Source organism: Mytilus trossulus, chromosome 8, assembly GCF_036588685.1.
Source record: "Mytilus trossulus isolate FHL-02 chromosome 8, PNRI_Mtr1.1.1.hap1, whole genome shotgun sequence".
NCBI lineage: Eukaryota > Metazoa > Mollusca > Bivalvia > Mytilida > Mytilidae > Mytilus > Mytilus trossulus.
Window position 1 is genome coordinate 12,688,060 of NC_086380.1, and position 15,308 is coordinate 12,703,367.

At 33.9% G+C, this 15,308-nt stretch overlaps 2 protein-coding genes across 2 annotated transcripts; both read left to right on the forward strand.

Moving 5' to 3' along the window:
• Positions 1–393: 393 nt before the first annotated feature.
• On the forward strand, positions 394–804 carry LOC134727350 (uncharacterized). Its single transcript, XM_063591728.1, has one exon. The coding sequence runs from the start codon at positions 394–396 to the stop codon at positions 802–804; it is 411 nt and encodes a 136-aa protein (XP_063447798.1).
• A 2,410-nt stretch (positions 805–3,214) lies between these two features.
• LOC134728305 (uncharacterized) lies at positions 3,215–6,534 on the forward strand. Its single transcript, XM_063592873.1, has 2 exons — positions 3,215–3,424; positions 4,232–6,534. Exon 2 carries the CDS (start codon positions 4,237–4,239, stop codon positions 5,344–5,346), a length of 1,110 nt encoding a protein of 369 aa, XP_063448943.1. The 5' UTR covers positions 3,215–3,424; positions 4,232–4,236; the 3' UTR covers positions 5,347–6,534.
• The last annotated feature ends 8,774 nt before the right edge of the window (positions 6,535–15,308 follow it).

Consider the following 15,308-nt stretch of genomic DNA (forward strand, 5'->3'; position numbering starts at 1 on the left):
TTGAATCAGTAATTTGCTCTAACTGGTATTTTATAATAAAAAAAATCAATGTAAATAAATGCTAAGTCGAGCTTCAGTCCAATAATGAGTTTATAAGAGAGTCTCTCTTATAAATTTATTTGATTACATCCATATTAGAAACCCTTAAAAATGAACAAAAAATGAAACGAATTCGTTTGGAAGAAACATGAACACTAAATAAGGTTAATATTGTAGACACCGTTTCGATGTAGTTATTTTACATGCATTTAACATGTTAAAGATGTGAGGTAATAGGTTTCATTATCATTATCAAATGAGTATAAATGGTATAAAGTAAAACGTTGAATGTAATCAAAAACTGATTAACGCATTTCACTGTTTGTAGGAATAGAAGATGAAATACGAATAGTAATGATAGGGAAAACTGGTTGTGGGAAAAGCGCGACAGGAAATAGCATTCTACGGAAAGAAGTTTTTAAGTCAGGAAATAATTTTTCATCATGTACTAGATACTGCACACGTGGTGAAAGTACATTCGACACAGGAATAAAACCTTACAAAATAATTGTTGTCGATACTCCAGGATTATTTGACACGAAATCAAAAGCCGATGATGTGAACAAGGAAATTGCTAAGTGCCTCGGAGTAAGCTCCCCTGGTCCGCATGTGATACTTTTTGTTATGTCCCTTGCAGTACGCTTCACACAAGAGGAGGAGAATACTGCTTTACACTTTACTAATCAGTTTGGAGAAAAACTCGTTGACTTCGTAATCATTCTTTTTAGTCATGGCGATACAATAAAAAAAAGACGACTCAATTGAACAAATGATTGCCGGTGCACCAAAACCTCTCAAAGAACTCATTAAACAATGTGGAAGCAGGTACATGGTTTTCAATAATAATCTTAAATCTACTGATAAAATGAAGAAACAGTTAAAAACGTTGATGGAGATTGTTGAACAAACGATCGAAAGCAATGGTAAATCGTTTTACACAGACGAAATGTACAAGAAAGCCGAGGAAGAACTGCAAAAACGAATCGAAGAACTTGCAATAGAAAACGACAAAATGAAACCTGTCGATCTCAGGAAAACTGTTCGGGATGAAGTTGAAGAGAATGGCGACGTGCTGTCATTAATTCGTCAAGGCATATATGCTTTTGGAAAAGTAGTCGTAAAAAGCGCTGTAGATGCTACCGGAATTCCTGGTCTCATAAAAGGTCTAACTAAATACGTCATACAGGAGAAAACAAACGACCAAACTTCAAAACCATTATAACTTTCTATATGTGAATTGAAACATTATAGACTTAGGCCGTGTTCACATTTAACGCTGTGTACAGTAAACATGTTTACATTTGGTAAAATGTAACGTACACTATATAGCTAGTTTCACATTAAATTTGTTCACATTTATACACCTTGTTTAGCTACCTGTTCATAAGTTTTGTTCACACTTGTAAACTATAAGTCATTTAAATGTTCATTACGTAGAATAGAATTCAAATTTTTGAACAACTTTTCTAGCGGTTAAGGAACGACTATTTGACTTTAAGAAAAGGGGGGTGATTTTACTAAAATTTTATTAAAAAAAATCGGGTCATACAGATGATTAAAATGAATAAATAGTCTGAATCCAAAGTTTCCCCATACATTACAGTGTCAAATATTGAATTGGTACCATAGAAAAATTAATAAATATAAACTTTTGCGCGAGAAAAAGTTCTGACTTAGAACACCCCCCCCCCCCATTTTGTTTTGAAGTAAAGATTTGAAGTAGTAAGGCGGCATCAGCGTGCTTACAGACGAAGAAAACGAATTGTGATGTTAAGGATCACTACATTTCTGTGTATTTCAAATAATATTTTTTCTCTAATTAATATGTTGTTAAATGAGAGAGTGATGTTTTTTTTCTTTCTTTTTTTAAAGAATCTGAGATACTACACAAACAAACAATTAACCTCACCCTTTTTCAGTAATGCTTTTATGAGTGAAGCGTTGTTTTAAGTAAACCCAGTGGCAAATTTTTCTTTCAGTGTGTACGTCCAGTCCATTCGGGAAGACTTTTTCAAATGAATTATGTGTTCGGCAATGATGATGGATGAGTCTTGTTCGTCTTGATAAGGGATGAATTAGGCTACATAAAGTGTTTTATAACAAATAAATATATCAAGTTTAGACAAATATTTCTGTAAAGAACTTTATTAAGTGTTATAAGTATCAAATTTATATAAAAAATGAGTTCTGAATGACTAGTTTTGTGTACTCTTTACCTATATGATTTACACTACTTGTAAACAGTGGGTTTTATCAATGGGAACGTAATTATGTTTAGTTTATGTGTGAGTTACACTAACACAACATCGAGTTTAGGCCAATGTGAACACAGCCCTACAGTCACTAAATTACCACTCAAAGACATAAATCCTATTGAATATTTATTCGATTGTTTTGTTGTCAGCGCAAAAATTGTCATATTTTTGCAATTTAAAGTATTTTTTTGAAATCAGACAAAAAAATCATTTAGAATACTAAAACAAAAGTCTATTTACAAGCAAATTGCTTATTTACAAATAAGGTGATGATAAATAAAATCATTTCAAATTTAACACTATTTTATATTTTACAACATAATCCAACTTCTTTTAAAGATGAAACATTGTGTGTTATTGGAAATAAATCATACATTGTATTGCCATTGCAATGTGTCCTACGACAAAAGCAAGGTCAATACAATTAATAGAATTTAAGTCCTGTACTTAAATTCAGTTATCACGGTGCGCTGTACTATTACATTGGTTGGTTATTAGTGAGTTTAAGAAAACTCAAATTTCATTGGTGGTTAGTGAACCATACAATTTAACGTCACGATCCTTTTTTAATTCGGGTCCAACAGGAGAGGCTGCTTTTAAAATAACTTGTTGTTATCAGAGGAAAATTTTATTCAACAAAAAATTGTCAGGGAGTATTTTATGTTATATAATAATTTTTGAAAGGAATTGTTATAGCTGTACGCACATTAACGAGGATTCGTGCAATAAAAGACAATATTGACGTTAATTATCCAAAAACAAAGATACATGTACATGTGTATGGCGACCACATGGCTGAAATTTATTATTCGTGTGTTGGTTTGCGAACTTGAGCCATGGCAAAATATTCAGTTCGTTGATTGGGTCCATTATCAGGTGAAAGGAGAATGTCATCGCGGCTACACGCCCACATTAATGTGTTTCAATACTTAAATTTATAAGACGCGTCCTGGTCCGCATACTTAATTTAGTTATTGTTTATTTACACACTTAAATGGAATGTACCCATAATGCTTTGTATTGTTATTATATATGTAGTTCGTACTGAGTTCTATCACTTAAAAGCTGAAGCCAACTTTATACATTTTTTTCTGTACATGGTGTCAGATGTGGGAACGTGTGCATTACATGTATGCATATTATTTGCAAAACTTCTGTTCGAGGAACAAGAATCCACTTAATAATAAATACACTAGTCTCCGTTGTTACGCCTTCTATGAACGAGTTTCACCGGTGTACATGAGGTCAATTGGTACTTTTAAAATGTAAACAATAACATAAAGTCAAATAGTTATCGAATATTGGTGTTCCTGATGGATAATGGAGTACAGAGTTACATGAAATTCACACAACCTTATTAATAGTACTGTCTTCTTTTAAATAATAAACCGGTCACAGCCTATTTAATTTAATTTAGCTATTTTGTGATACATGTACTGTACATCAGTATTATACTTTATAAAATTGAGAATGGAAATGGGGAATGTGTCAAAGAGACAACAACCCGACCAAAATAAAAAAAACACAACAGCAGAAGGTCACCAACAGGTCTTCAATGTAGCGAGAAATTCCCGCACCCGGAGGCGTCCTTCAGCTTGCCCCTAAACAAATATATACTAGTTCAGTGATAATGAACGCCATACTAATTTCCAAATTGTACACAAGAAACTAAAATTTAAATAATAAAAGACTAACAAAGGCCAGAGGCTCCTGACTTGGGACAGGCGCAAAAATGCGGCGGGGTTAAACATGTTTGTGAGATCTCAACCCTCCCCCTATACCTCTAACCAGTGTAGAAAAGTAAAAGTTTTTTGTATATATATATTAATTACACATGTGTGATATTTTCTACTGGACATTTAATCAAGCAATAATCAATCTGGATTAACCGAATATTCAGAGTGTTTTTTGTTTTTAAATTCTAGTTATTCTTTTAGGAGTCATGTCAGCACAGCTCGGGCGGTCAGCCAGGAAAAGGAAAAATTTGCCAATAGTGGCTGCTGCATCAGCAAGGAAAAAGGCTAACCAGAGAGTACCTGACACTATGTCAGTAACTGCACCACAGTTGCCTACAGTTGATACTGGTACACCATTCATACCCATTACTAGTTCTACTGGTACATGTACATACCCAATGTTGTTTTCACAGACAGGGGCAGGCATATATACCAGTGCAAGTACAGGGCCAGTCGATTTGACGAGCACAGCTAATACCCTTTTATACTCAAGAGTACCACTACCAGACCAAAGAGTGTGCAACACTGTAACCAGTCAAGATCCTCCAGAACATTCCTTAGGTAATACTAATGGTGCCTCAAGTTTTACAATGCCATTTAGTACTTTTGATCACCCTATTCAGATACCCAGCATGCATGCTAATATTGCTTTAAATGTTTCTCAAAGTATTAGAGAAAAAATTCAGAAAAGTGAATTTATTGATTTAGGCATTTTGTTGATTAACAATACTCAGCAGGCTACACAAAAGCTTGTTTTTAGAGGGGGTGAATTTATTGTGCAAACAGAAAATATGCAAAACAAAATTGGGTCTATTGACCAATGGACATCAGCATTTATCATTTTTGTTAGTGTATATTGTACTGTGCATTCAGGTAGATTACAAGATTTACTTAAATACATGTCAGTTGTACGTTTGGGTGCAAAAAGAAATCCAAATAATTTAGGTTGGAAGTTATATGATGAGCAATTTAGGTTGCGCAAAACACTGGATCCGGCAAGTTCATGGGCTATAGTAGACCCAGAGCTTTGGTTATTATATATGGCTGATAGTATTGGCACACAAAATTTGGAAGTAGTTTCTTCTGGTTACAATACATTTTCTGCTAATAGAAATGTGAATAAAACGTCCAAGTGCTATGCCTTTAATTATAACGGCGAATGTTTCAATTCATTTTGTCAATATAGTCATGCATGTATACAATGTCATGGTGTTCACTCGGTTATAAACTGTCAATTCACACAAAATAATTTGCCTTCGCAAATAAGACCAAATCAACAGCCAGAACGACCCCAGCAGGGATACCAGAAGATTTAAACATAAATTTCAAACTATAATTGGGTCCCTTATAGATACATTTGTAGTTCAGTTGCTCAAAGTACCTAAACAACATATCAAAGAGGTGTATTGGCCTTTAATGAGTTCAGAAAATTGTTTGGTTTATAAAATGTATGGCCAATACCTTTGTATGAATTGTGCAATTTTATAGCTTATTTGTTTCAAGCGTTACTCGCATTCCTCTATTAAGTGTTATTTAGCAGGGATAAGTTTTTTCAGTAGATTGAATGTCTTGGGCGATTTTAATCAAATTTATTATAAAAAATGATGGAGGGAGTTTACCGGTCAAGGCCAAAATTGGGGATTCAAGATTGCCTATTACCAAGAATTACTTCTATTTAAATTTGAATTCTATTGTTTATTTGTTCCTCCAGTTATGCAGTTAAGTTGTTTAAAGGTTGTTTTAAGATCCTCCAATCCTAAATTTCTAGTCGTACATGTAGGTGCTATGATTTAGGGAATATTAAAACTGAAAACTTTAAGAGAAAAGTTGATACAAGCTATGACCTTTATTTCAAAGGACTTGCCTGACACTAAAATTGTGTGGTCCCAAATGTTGCCTCGTTTAAACGGAGATATTCTAAAGTGTAGATACAGCCTATTACAGGGTTAATAAGACAGTAGCTAACTATATATTGGAATCTGGTGGTTATTGTTTAATATGCTATCCAGACATTTCTAGGACTGAAACATGTATAAATCTGATGGGGTGCATTTGTCTGTCATAGAAAATAACAATTTTTTTTTCAAGGTGGTCTTTAGTTTTTCATGCTAAAACCAATGGTCATGTTTTCCCCTCTACTGATATATAAGTATGAAATATGTTGTTTTGTTTTGTGTTTTTGTCTCAGTGTATAAATACAATATTGTTACCTAAGACAAACTTTGTATAATTGATCTTGTGTGTAAATTTTTACTGTAGATATATGCAGTTTTTTACGATTTATTGAGCAACTTTACTAGTACATTTAGTTACATGTAACTTGAAAGTTTTCTTTGATTTTTTTGTGGATGTATTTGGCTCACAGCTTGGCAGCGAACCTCCATTATATGGCGAGTTACAATGAATCATTATTCTGTTTCACTGTCAATCTGGCATAATTCGCTGCATCAAAAAACATTTTGTTTTATGAATAGGATCATTTACTACAGATCTAGATGAACAATGTAAGGCCTGTGTTCCCACGGTGATTTCCAAATTGTTTTAATCCTATCTTCAGTTACCATTATCTGTGGTAGTAATTTATATATATATATATATATGACAGTACGGTTGCCATAATCAGCAATATGCGGGTAACCTCTTTTTTCAGTTATAAACAACATGTATAAATTATGAGAATAATAATATTAAAGGCTGTGGCCAAATACTGCCAATTTGTTGTTTGGTCTTACTAAGCATCTGGGATAATAGAATTTAAGTCCTGTACTTAAATTCAGTTATCACGGTGCGCTGTACTATTACATTGGTTGGTTATAAGTGAGTTTAAGAAAACTCAAATTTCATTGGTGGTTAGTGAACCATACAAATTGACGTCACGATCCTTTTTTAATTCGGGTCCAACAGGAGAGGCTGCTTTTAAAATAACTTGTTGTTATCAGAGGAAAATTTTATTCAAAATCCCTCCCTCCTCCCAAAATGTATATTTATTGTAAAAAGAATGTATTAGAATAAGATACTGCCTGTGTTGTAATTTATAATTTCAGGTGATGTTTCAGTTGTCAATTGTTTGAACACCTATATGTATTTGGCCATTGGACAGACAGGACCTGTGAGGAAGTCTGATTGAAGTTATCGAACCTTCCAACAAAGACTTTGAATTTATTAGGCCTGTGATTTGCATAATTCGCTGCATCAAAAAACATTTTGTTTTATGAATAGGATCATTTACTACAGATCTAGATGAACAATGTAAGGGTTTCGATCCATCACCTGTGTTCCCACGGTGATTTCCAAATTGTTTTAATCCTATCTTCAGTTACCATTATCTGTGGTAGTAATTTATATATATATATATATATATATATGACAGTACGGTTGCCATAATCAGCAATATGCGGGTAACCTCTTTTTTCAGTTATATACAAAATGTATAAATTATGAGAATAATAATATTAAAGGCTGTGGCCAAATACTGCCAATTTGTTGTTTGGTCTTACTAAGCATCTGGGATAACCAAAACCTTGTTCAAACTATACTTTCCGTTTCCGTTGCCAGGTATACACTCTGGTTCAACTTCTTTTTCAGAAGATACCCCTTTACGAAACGGGCGTCTGGCATATATACTAAAGGAGTATGTTCGATAAGGTCCTAAAATGGCAACCCTTTTTAGGGTAAATTTCAAATTCGGATTTATCGACCAATATCATGATTAATTAAAGCTAACACATTGACTAGCTAGGATATAAACCATTTTGTTGAAAATTTTACGTTTCTGCGTTTCAGTATGACGTCACAAGTTGTACTCATATTGATTTTTCACGAAAAAATCAATGAAAATGGTTAAATTTCCATAGATTATTCGACAGGAAACATAGAGCGCATACGTCGACAACAAAGATCTCTAAAAATAATGTTTGTGAAGACATTTCACATGTCTTATTTGAATCTTAAGCTTGTCAACGCATGTGCTCTATGTTTCCTTGTCCTTTATTTGAAATCTAGCTGATTTTGTCAAATTTCACCAAAATCTCTTATCTTGACCTTTTTTGGATGTAAAAATCAACGTGTTAGAATTAAACTTAGACAAAAACAGTTTTGTTTAACTTTCTAACATATCTTTAAGGCAACTTAAAACATGTATTGTCTTTTGACTATGAACTTTATAATTGGGGCCAAATATGGCCCTTACCGAACTTACTCGTTTAGTCCTGGTATCTATGATGAGTTTATTTACATGTTTTATATTCTAGTATGGTCAATACGGCACCTAGAAATAACACGCTAGTGTTTTCTACACAGAAAATCATTAAAAGGTTTTCTATATTTTGGTTTAACAATATTTAATTTTATGTAATTCATTGTCATCTTTCAAATGTTTTTTATTTTAAAATTTTTTTAATTATTTAACAATTATTCTTTTATCACAGATATATCAAAATCATCCAGGGCATTGTTAGTTCTCGGTCTACAACCGTATTTCAATGGATTCTAACACGACTCGGAACTCATAGAAAAACAAATTTTGAATGGGGTATTTTCTAATTCCTCATTACGTTTAAAACCTTGAAAATTATTGGCGTTTTAATTTTAGTATGTTGTATAGGCTGTAAGCATAAAAGTGAATCACAACATATCATAAACACGATCATAAACCTGATATACTGAATATGTGTTTATCTTGACATCTTATTGAAGATCACGCTTCAAAAGTCTGTTAGAAAGTGAGTGCTCGTCAGTCTTTACATACTACTCTCAACTAGTGAGATTAAAAGGTGCTAAGACAGAAACGCAAACACTGGTGATGAACCACATCGAACATCTGTTAGTAATACCTCCTTGCTGGGACATACACTATGAAGCAATACTCTAGTTTAACAAAAGATCTATATAAACATGATAAATTAAGTAAAATGTTGCGATCGGCACTCAAATCAGAAATGCCGACAACTTTTTAAGTAGTTACAATTGTCCTTATTTTAACACTTTGACAAAAGGAGACAGGTTGACTTTTTATCAAAAACTAACCCAAGAAATTTGCGTTCATCAACAATTTTAATTGGGCTTCCGTACAATATAAAAAAAAAGATGCGGTATGATTGTCAATGAAACAACTCTTCACAAAAAAACCAACGACACAGCAATTAACAACTATACACCGTACGGCCTTGAACAATGAACAAAGATAATACCACAAGTTCAGCTATAAAAGTCCATGAAATGACAAGTGGGAAACAATTCAAATCAAGAAACTAAAGTGAGTTTTAGAACAGGGTGCAATTTCCTTTTGTTACAGAAATTCATCCCAATCTTTTTTGAGGTAGAACATCTAAATCGATTTCCGAGTCCAATTTTTCGATTTTTCAAAAACACAGTTGAAATTGGCGTTCTATGTTTCTCATGATCATAGTTTTACTTCTTTTTTACATTTTTAACGCACAATGCTGTTGATTTTAAGACTAGATAACAAAATGCCATGGGGAACAGTCATCTCTTGATCATACAAATCAGACAGTGATTATTTCCTCTTATATTTTAAAACGTGTCTGCTAGACAGAAAAGACGATATAAAGTTTGCCTTTCAAACCCATTTCAAAAGACCTTTCAGTGACACTCGAATAAAAAAAAGTTAAAAAGGCCAAATGAAATATGCAGTTTAAGAGCATTGAGGAACAAAAATCCTAAAGGTTTTGCCAAATCTAGCTAAGGTAAGTGTCCTTTGAATTAAACATACATTTTATTACACCAACTTCTATTTACATTTTCATGCCTAGAATATACATTTTTACATTGTGGCATTACTTTGGCTACAGAGTTTTTTATAATATTTTGTTGAGGCACCAGAGTGACAACCGATTACCTATACACAATGGCTTTCACCTGACTTATGTTGACATAGTGTCATAAAACCCCTGGTAGTAAAACACGGTTACATCTCACCTACCATGGGGAGTGACCTAGGAAAACACTGGTATTACCAATGCGCCAGTTATTAGTGCCCCAACTATTGGCAGGTGTAGGCCTCCTCTCTATAAGATGAGGTGGAGGAGGTCCCAGAGTTACCCATCTGTAGACCCCACCTTTACCATTAAACACATTTTCCAAACCTGCACATTGTAGAACTTTTCAGGCCAAGGGCAAGGGCCGAGTGAGATAATCCGCCAATCACTACCAGTTACCTTGGACCGCCTAAAGAGAGCCACAGTCAGCTACCAGATCTGACTGGGATTCTCACCTCCACAAAATTTTCATTATTGAATCATTGGAACAGTTGATTTTGTTGTGAGTAGGAAAGACTCAACCTTTTGTATATTATTTAAGGAAACCTTATTCCTAGTTTGTGACAAATGAGTTCCAACTGTTCTGTATAAAGACACTTCACTTGCCCTATTGTTCTCATGTAATAAAGCTTTTCCCCCGTTTTCTATTACAAAGTTTTTAACCTATGAATTCACTCTTTTTCTTTTCTGTTCGATTATTGCACCCGCATTCAAGGGGGCAAAATGCCATTATCTGCGCTGTAGCATTGAAGACCAGATAATGATAACATTTTAAAATAAAGCTTTGTAACGTAGGATAGAACATTTTACATTTTTTATTAAACCCTTCCGTATCCGTTCTAAATCTGTCAAATCATTAGCTTCACAGTGAATAATAATAAAATTAGGAGAAGGTAAAATAAATCTTTTTGCGTCCAAAGAGAGTCCAAATCTATCATCTATAAACCAGGTTGCCTAATGCAGTATGTTGTTACACCTTTTGACCCCAGTGACAGGTTGTTCCTACCAAATGTCTTCGCCTCTACGTTGGCCAAATGAACAAGGTAACTACCAGCAATCCATTAAATATTAGGACCTGTAAAAACCTGTAGGTTGTTAGCCTTTTGAAACTAGAAAAATTGTAACCTAATACAATGTATAGCGAGAAAAAGCATATGACATCCATCTGCCTAATTTCATAATTACCTCCTCTGAGACCCCCTGCCTGGCTAGCTCCGTGGCTCCCCCCATTCTAACTATGTGACCTAAAATGATCTTTACTTATATGAACAAAATATAAACTTTTTTCCAGAATACCACTGAATTGGTCTCTAGTTAAAAACATACCAGTATAATGGATAAACAAATCTGTATTGTTACAGATAGGTCGTACCTTTAAATGAGTCGTTAATGAGTCGTAACGGACAGTATTTTTTTCCGCTCTCATGTATCAACAAAGTTACAGACTTTCCCTTTTGGTCAGTTTTTGACCACCTTACTCTTAGCTCCCTGACTTTTCTCCTAACTAAAATATCAGAAATTGTTAAGTTGGAGAATTTATATCAGACTTGGATTTTGAAGTAGGGATTTCCCCTACTCTTAGCAAACCAAAGAAGGCAACAGAAAAAAAACTGCTGAAAATAAAGCAGCTTCGAATTTATTTTTACATACTTAATCCAAACAACTTATCATATTTTATAACAATTGCACTATAATTGGTGCTCTAACGTCATTACGTTCCCCCCCCCCCCTTGAATTCTTTTTATACCTTCTAATGCCTTTCCAATTATAAAGAAATGTGTAGTATCCTGTATCTCTTGAATTTTATGATGGTATGAAACTCCTGATATATAAGATAATATGCCCCCCCCCCCCAAAGACCATGTACTGACAAAAAAGCTATAAAATTAAACAAGTCATTGACCGGCACCAGCCAATCCTGTATCAATTTATAATTATAATTATAAATAAAAAAGGATTACCTTAGCCGTATTTGGCACAACTTTTGGGAATTTTGGATCCTCAATGCTCTTCAACTTTGTACTTGTTTGGGTTTATAAATATTTTTGATTTGAGCGTCACTGATGAGTCTTATGTAGACGAAACGCGCGTCTGGCGTACGAAATTATAACCCTGGTACCTTTGATAACTATTCACACCACTGGGTCGATGCCACTGCTGGTGGACGTTTCGTCCCCGAGGGTATCACCAGCCCAGTAGTCAACACTTCGGTGCTGACATGAATATCAATAATGTGGTCATTTTTATAAATTTCCTGTATACAAAACTTTGAACTTTTTGAAAAACTAAGGATTTTCTTATCCCAGGCATAGATTACCTTAGCTGTATTTGGCACAACTTTTTTGGAATTTTGGATCCTCAATGCTCTTCAACTTTGTACTTGTTTGGGTTTATAAATATTTTTGATTTGAGCGTCACTGATGAGTCTTATGTAGACGAAACGCGCGTCTGGCGTACGAAATTATAACCCTGGTACCTTTGATAACTATTCACACCACTGGGTCGATGCCACTGCTGGTGGACGTTTCGTCCCCGAGGGTATCACCAGCCCAGTAGTCAACACTTCGGTGCTGACATGAATATCAATAATGTGGTCATTTTTATAAATTTCCTGTATACAAAACTTTGAACTTTTTGAAAAACTAAGGATTTTCTTATCCCAGGCATAGATTACCTTAGCCGTATTTGGCACAACTTTTTGGAATTTTGGATCCTCAATGCTCTTCAACTTTGTACTTGTTTGGGTTTATAAATATTTTTGATTTGAGCGTCACTGATGAGTCTTATGTAGACGAAACGCGCGTTTGGCGTACGAAATTATAACCCTGGTACCTTTGATAACTATATATAAGATGATCTAAAAGTACAAAGATTTGACAGAGCCAAATTGTATGATTTTTGTGTATTTTTGGACACACCTTGATTGAAAATAAAATCAGCCACCTGACTCAAATGTTCCAGATCTATGTTGGAACTTTGTTGGCCACTGGTCTGCTTCTGGAGCTAGGCTTATGGAATTCCCCCACTGAGAACGAGAAAGACAACCGGCAATTAGGTTTTGTTTTGAAAGGATATAAATTGCCTTAACTAATTTATTATTTTTTTAAGTTCATTAAAACCATCGGTATTAATAAATTCATAACTCTACTTGATTTGCTAGTTTTCATATTAATGATTTGAACAGCCGCTTGATTATCCACATAACAAAATAGGGTTCCCAGGACACAAGAGCAGCTACAACTGGAAACAACTCTAACAAGGTCGTATCTCTTGTGATTCCAGTCTCTACCCAATGTTTTGGCCATATGCCATGGACCCCCTAAACTGCAAAATAGATAATATATCCGCCTTTGGATCCCCCTGAACAACTCTTTTTTTTTTCATTTGAAACCCATACATTGTCTGTTATAACAGTGACACCATTGTATTGTTTTAAAAAGTCTAACCAAACTACTAAATCTGCTTTCATCTGCTTGTTTACTAAAATTTTGTAATATATTTTCTTATCCCGATTGTTGAATTTATGAGTCTGCGACAGAAAGTGCGGCCTGGAGCAACTAACTTACAGTCAAAGTTCAGGTTCAAAGAAGGGATTGTATATCTTTAAGAGTTATTTTAGAACTGTCCAAGATATCTCTGATTTTTTTTTATTATTCGTTGGATACCAATTTTCGTGGATTTCATGGGAACAGACGAACCACAAAATTAAATGATCAACGAATATCACATTGTCTATAGGCTTGTTTGCAGATTTCTCTAAAACCGCGAAATTAAATATCAACGAACATGAAAATTTTCCTCAATCCACGAAAATTGGTACCCACGAAAATAAATGAATCCACAGTACCAAGAAACATAAGTAATGTAGTCGGCAAAGTAGTCTTGTCACTAGCTAGAGGAATACATATTTTGTTGCATACCTCTTGGAATAACTTCAAAGTATTGCCAACTTTTGATGTTTGACTCGACTCGACAAAAAGAAAATCATCTAAATAATGAAAGATATCATCGTTTCCGCTTTTGGATAGGATAAATCTTGAATAAGTCTGAAATTCCAATCCTTTTTTGACACTAGCCCCATTGGTGATACCTGAAGTGTGGGAAAAGGTGGGTATCTGAAAGGACCAGAAATGCGACCAACTTTAACTTTTGTCAATAAATTTTCATTAAAATGTTTGGGTAGCTGTAATGCACTGTTTAAATTGGAACACTCCCTTGGTTCCCTAGAGCCATAATAATTAAATGAAAAACCGTATTTGAAACCAGATATAATTTGTGAGTAAAATTCTAAATAATTTTCTAAAACTGATACTTTTATACTTTCCTTTGCCAACAAAGGTCTCGATGGCGTCAACTTCAGCAATATCCTTCATCATGAATTAGTTCAATCGAAAATAACTCCTTATTTCAAAGAACAGTCTGTACCAATCATTCCTTATACCTATATCAAACCTATTGCAACTAAAACTTTCAATTACAAACACGTTTTGAAGGATCTCGATATTGACGACTTCAAGTCTAAACCTCCTGATTGCACTTGTGCTAATTCCCGATTCACATATAATCTTGCTGGCCACGTTATAACATGTATCATTTGATTTTTAAAGGATTCAGGGTTTTAAAATGTTGTTCTTTATTTTATGTCCTGCCTTTTTATCTGTCACTCTATTTAGCCTTGCCTTTTCTAGTAGTTTATCTTGATCTCAATTAATACATTGTTATCCTACCTTGTTAGTAGCTACAGGTTACAATACAATTTTTCGAACTCCACTTAGTAAATAACAAAACATTGTAATTGGCAGACATATTTTATTGAAAACCTCGAGAAAATTACAATGTGATCCACAAATAAAGTATCAGGTTTCCAAGGTAGAAGCAATTTATAGTAAAGGTTGTAAATTGTAATGTTGTTATGTATGAATGAAAGTTACATGTACTTTAAACCGTAACTGGTAATCCTATAGTGTATTGTTTTTATTAATGAATGAAAGTTACATGCGTTTTATTGAGAATGAACAATGAATATAACAAACATTAACATTAATTATATGGTTTAGGTCAGGCAGACCGAACAGAGAGAATTCTCTCTCTTTTTGTATTGTATTGTATATTTGATATGTTTTTCTGTATTTTGTTTCTACTTAGTTATATAATGTTCAACTACGTTAAGTGTATCACATATGAAATTAATAAGACTGTAAAGCCAAAACTAGATAATGGCTAATTATTGTATCAATTTAACTTCTCTTAATGTAAATGGCTTTGGAAACGATTTTAAACGCAAATCCATGTTTCTTTGGTTAAAAAAATTTCAAAGCGACATCATTTTCTTGCAAGAAACACACAGTACTGAATCGTATGAAACTATATGGAAAAGGGAATGGGGTGGAGATATTTATTTTTCGCACGGGGAAACGAACTCTAAAGGTGTTGCTATTTTGTTTAACAGCTCAACAGATTATATATTAAAGGAAAAAATTGCAGATGAAAACGGAAGGTAT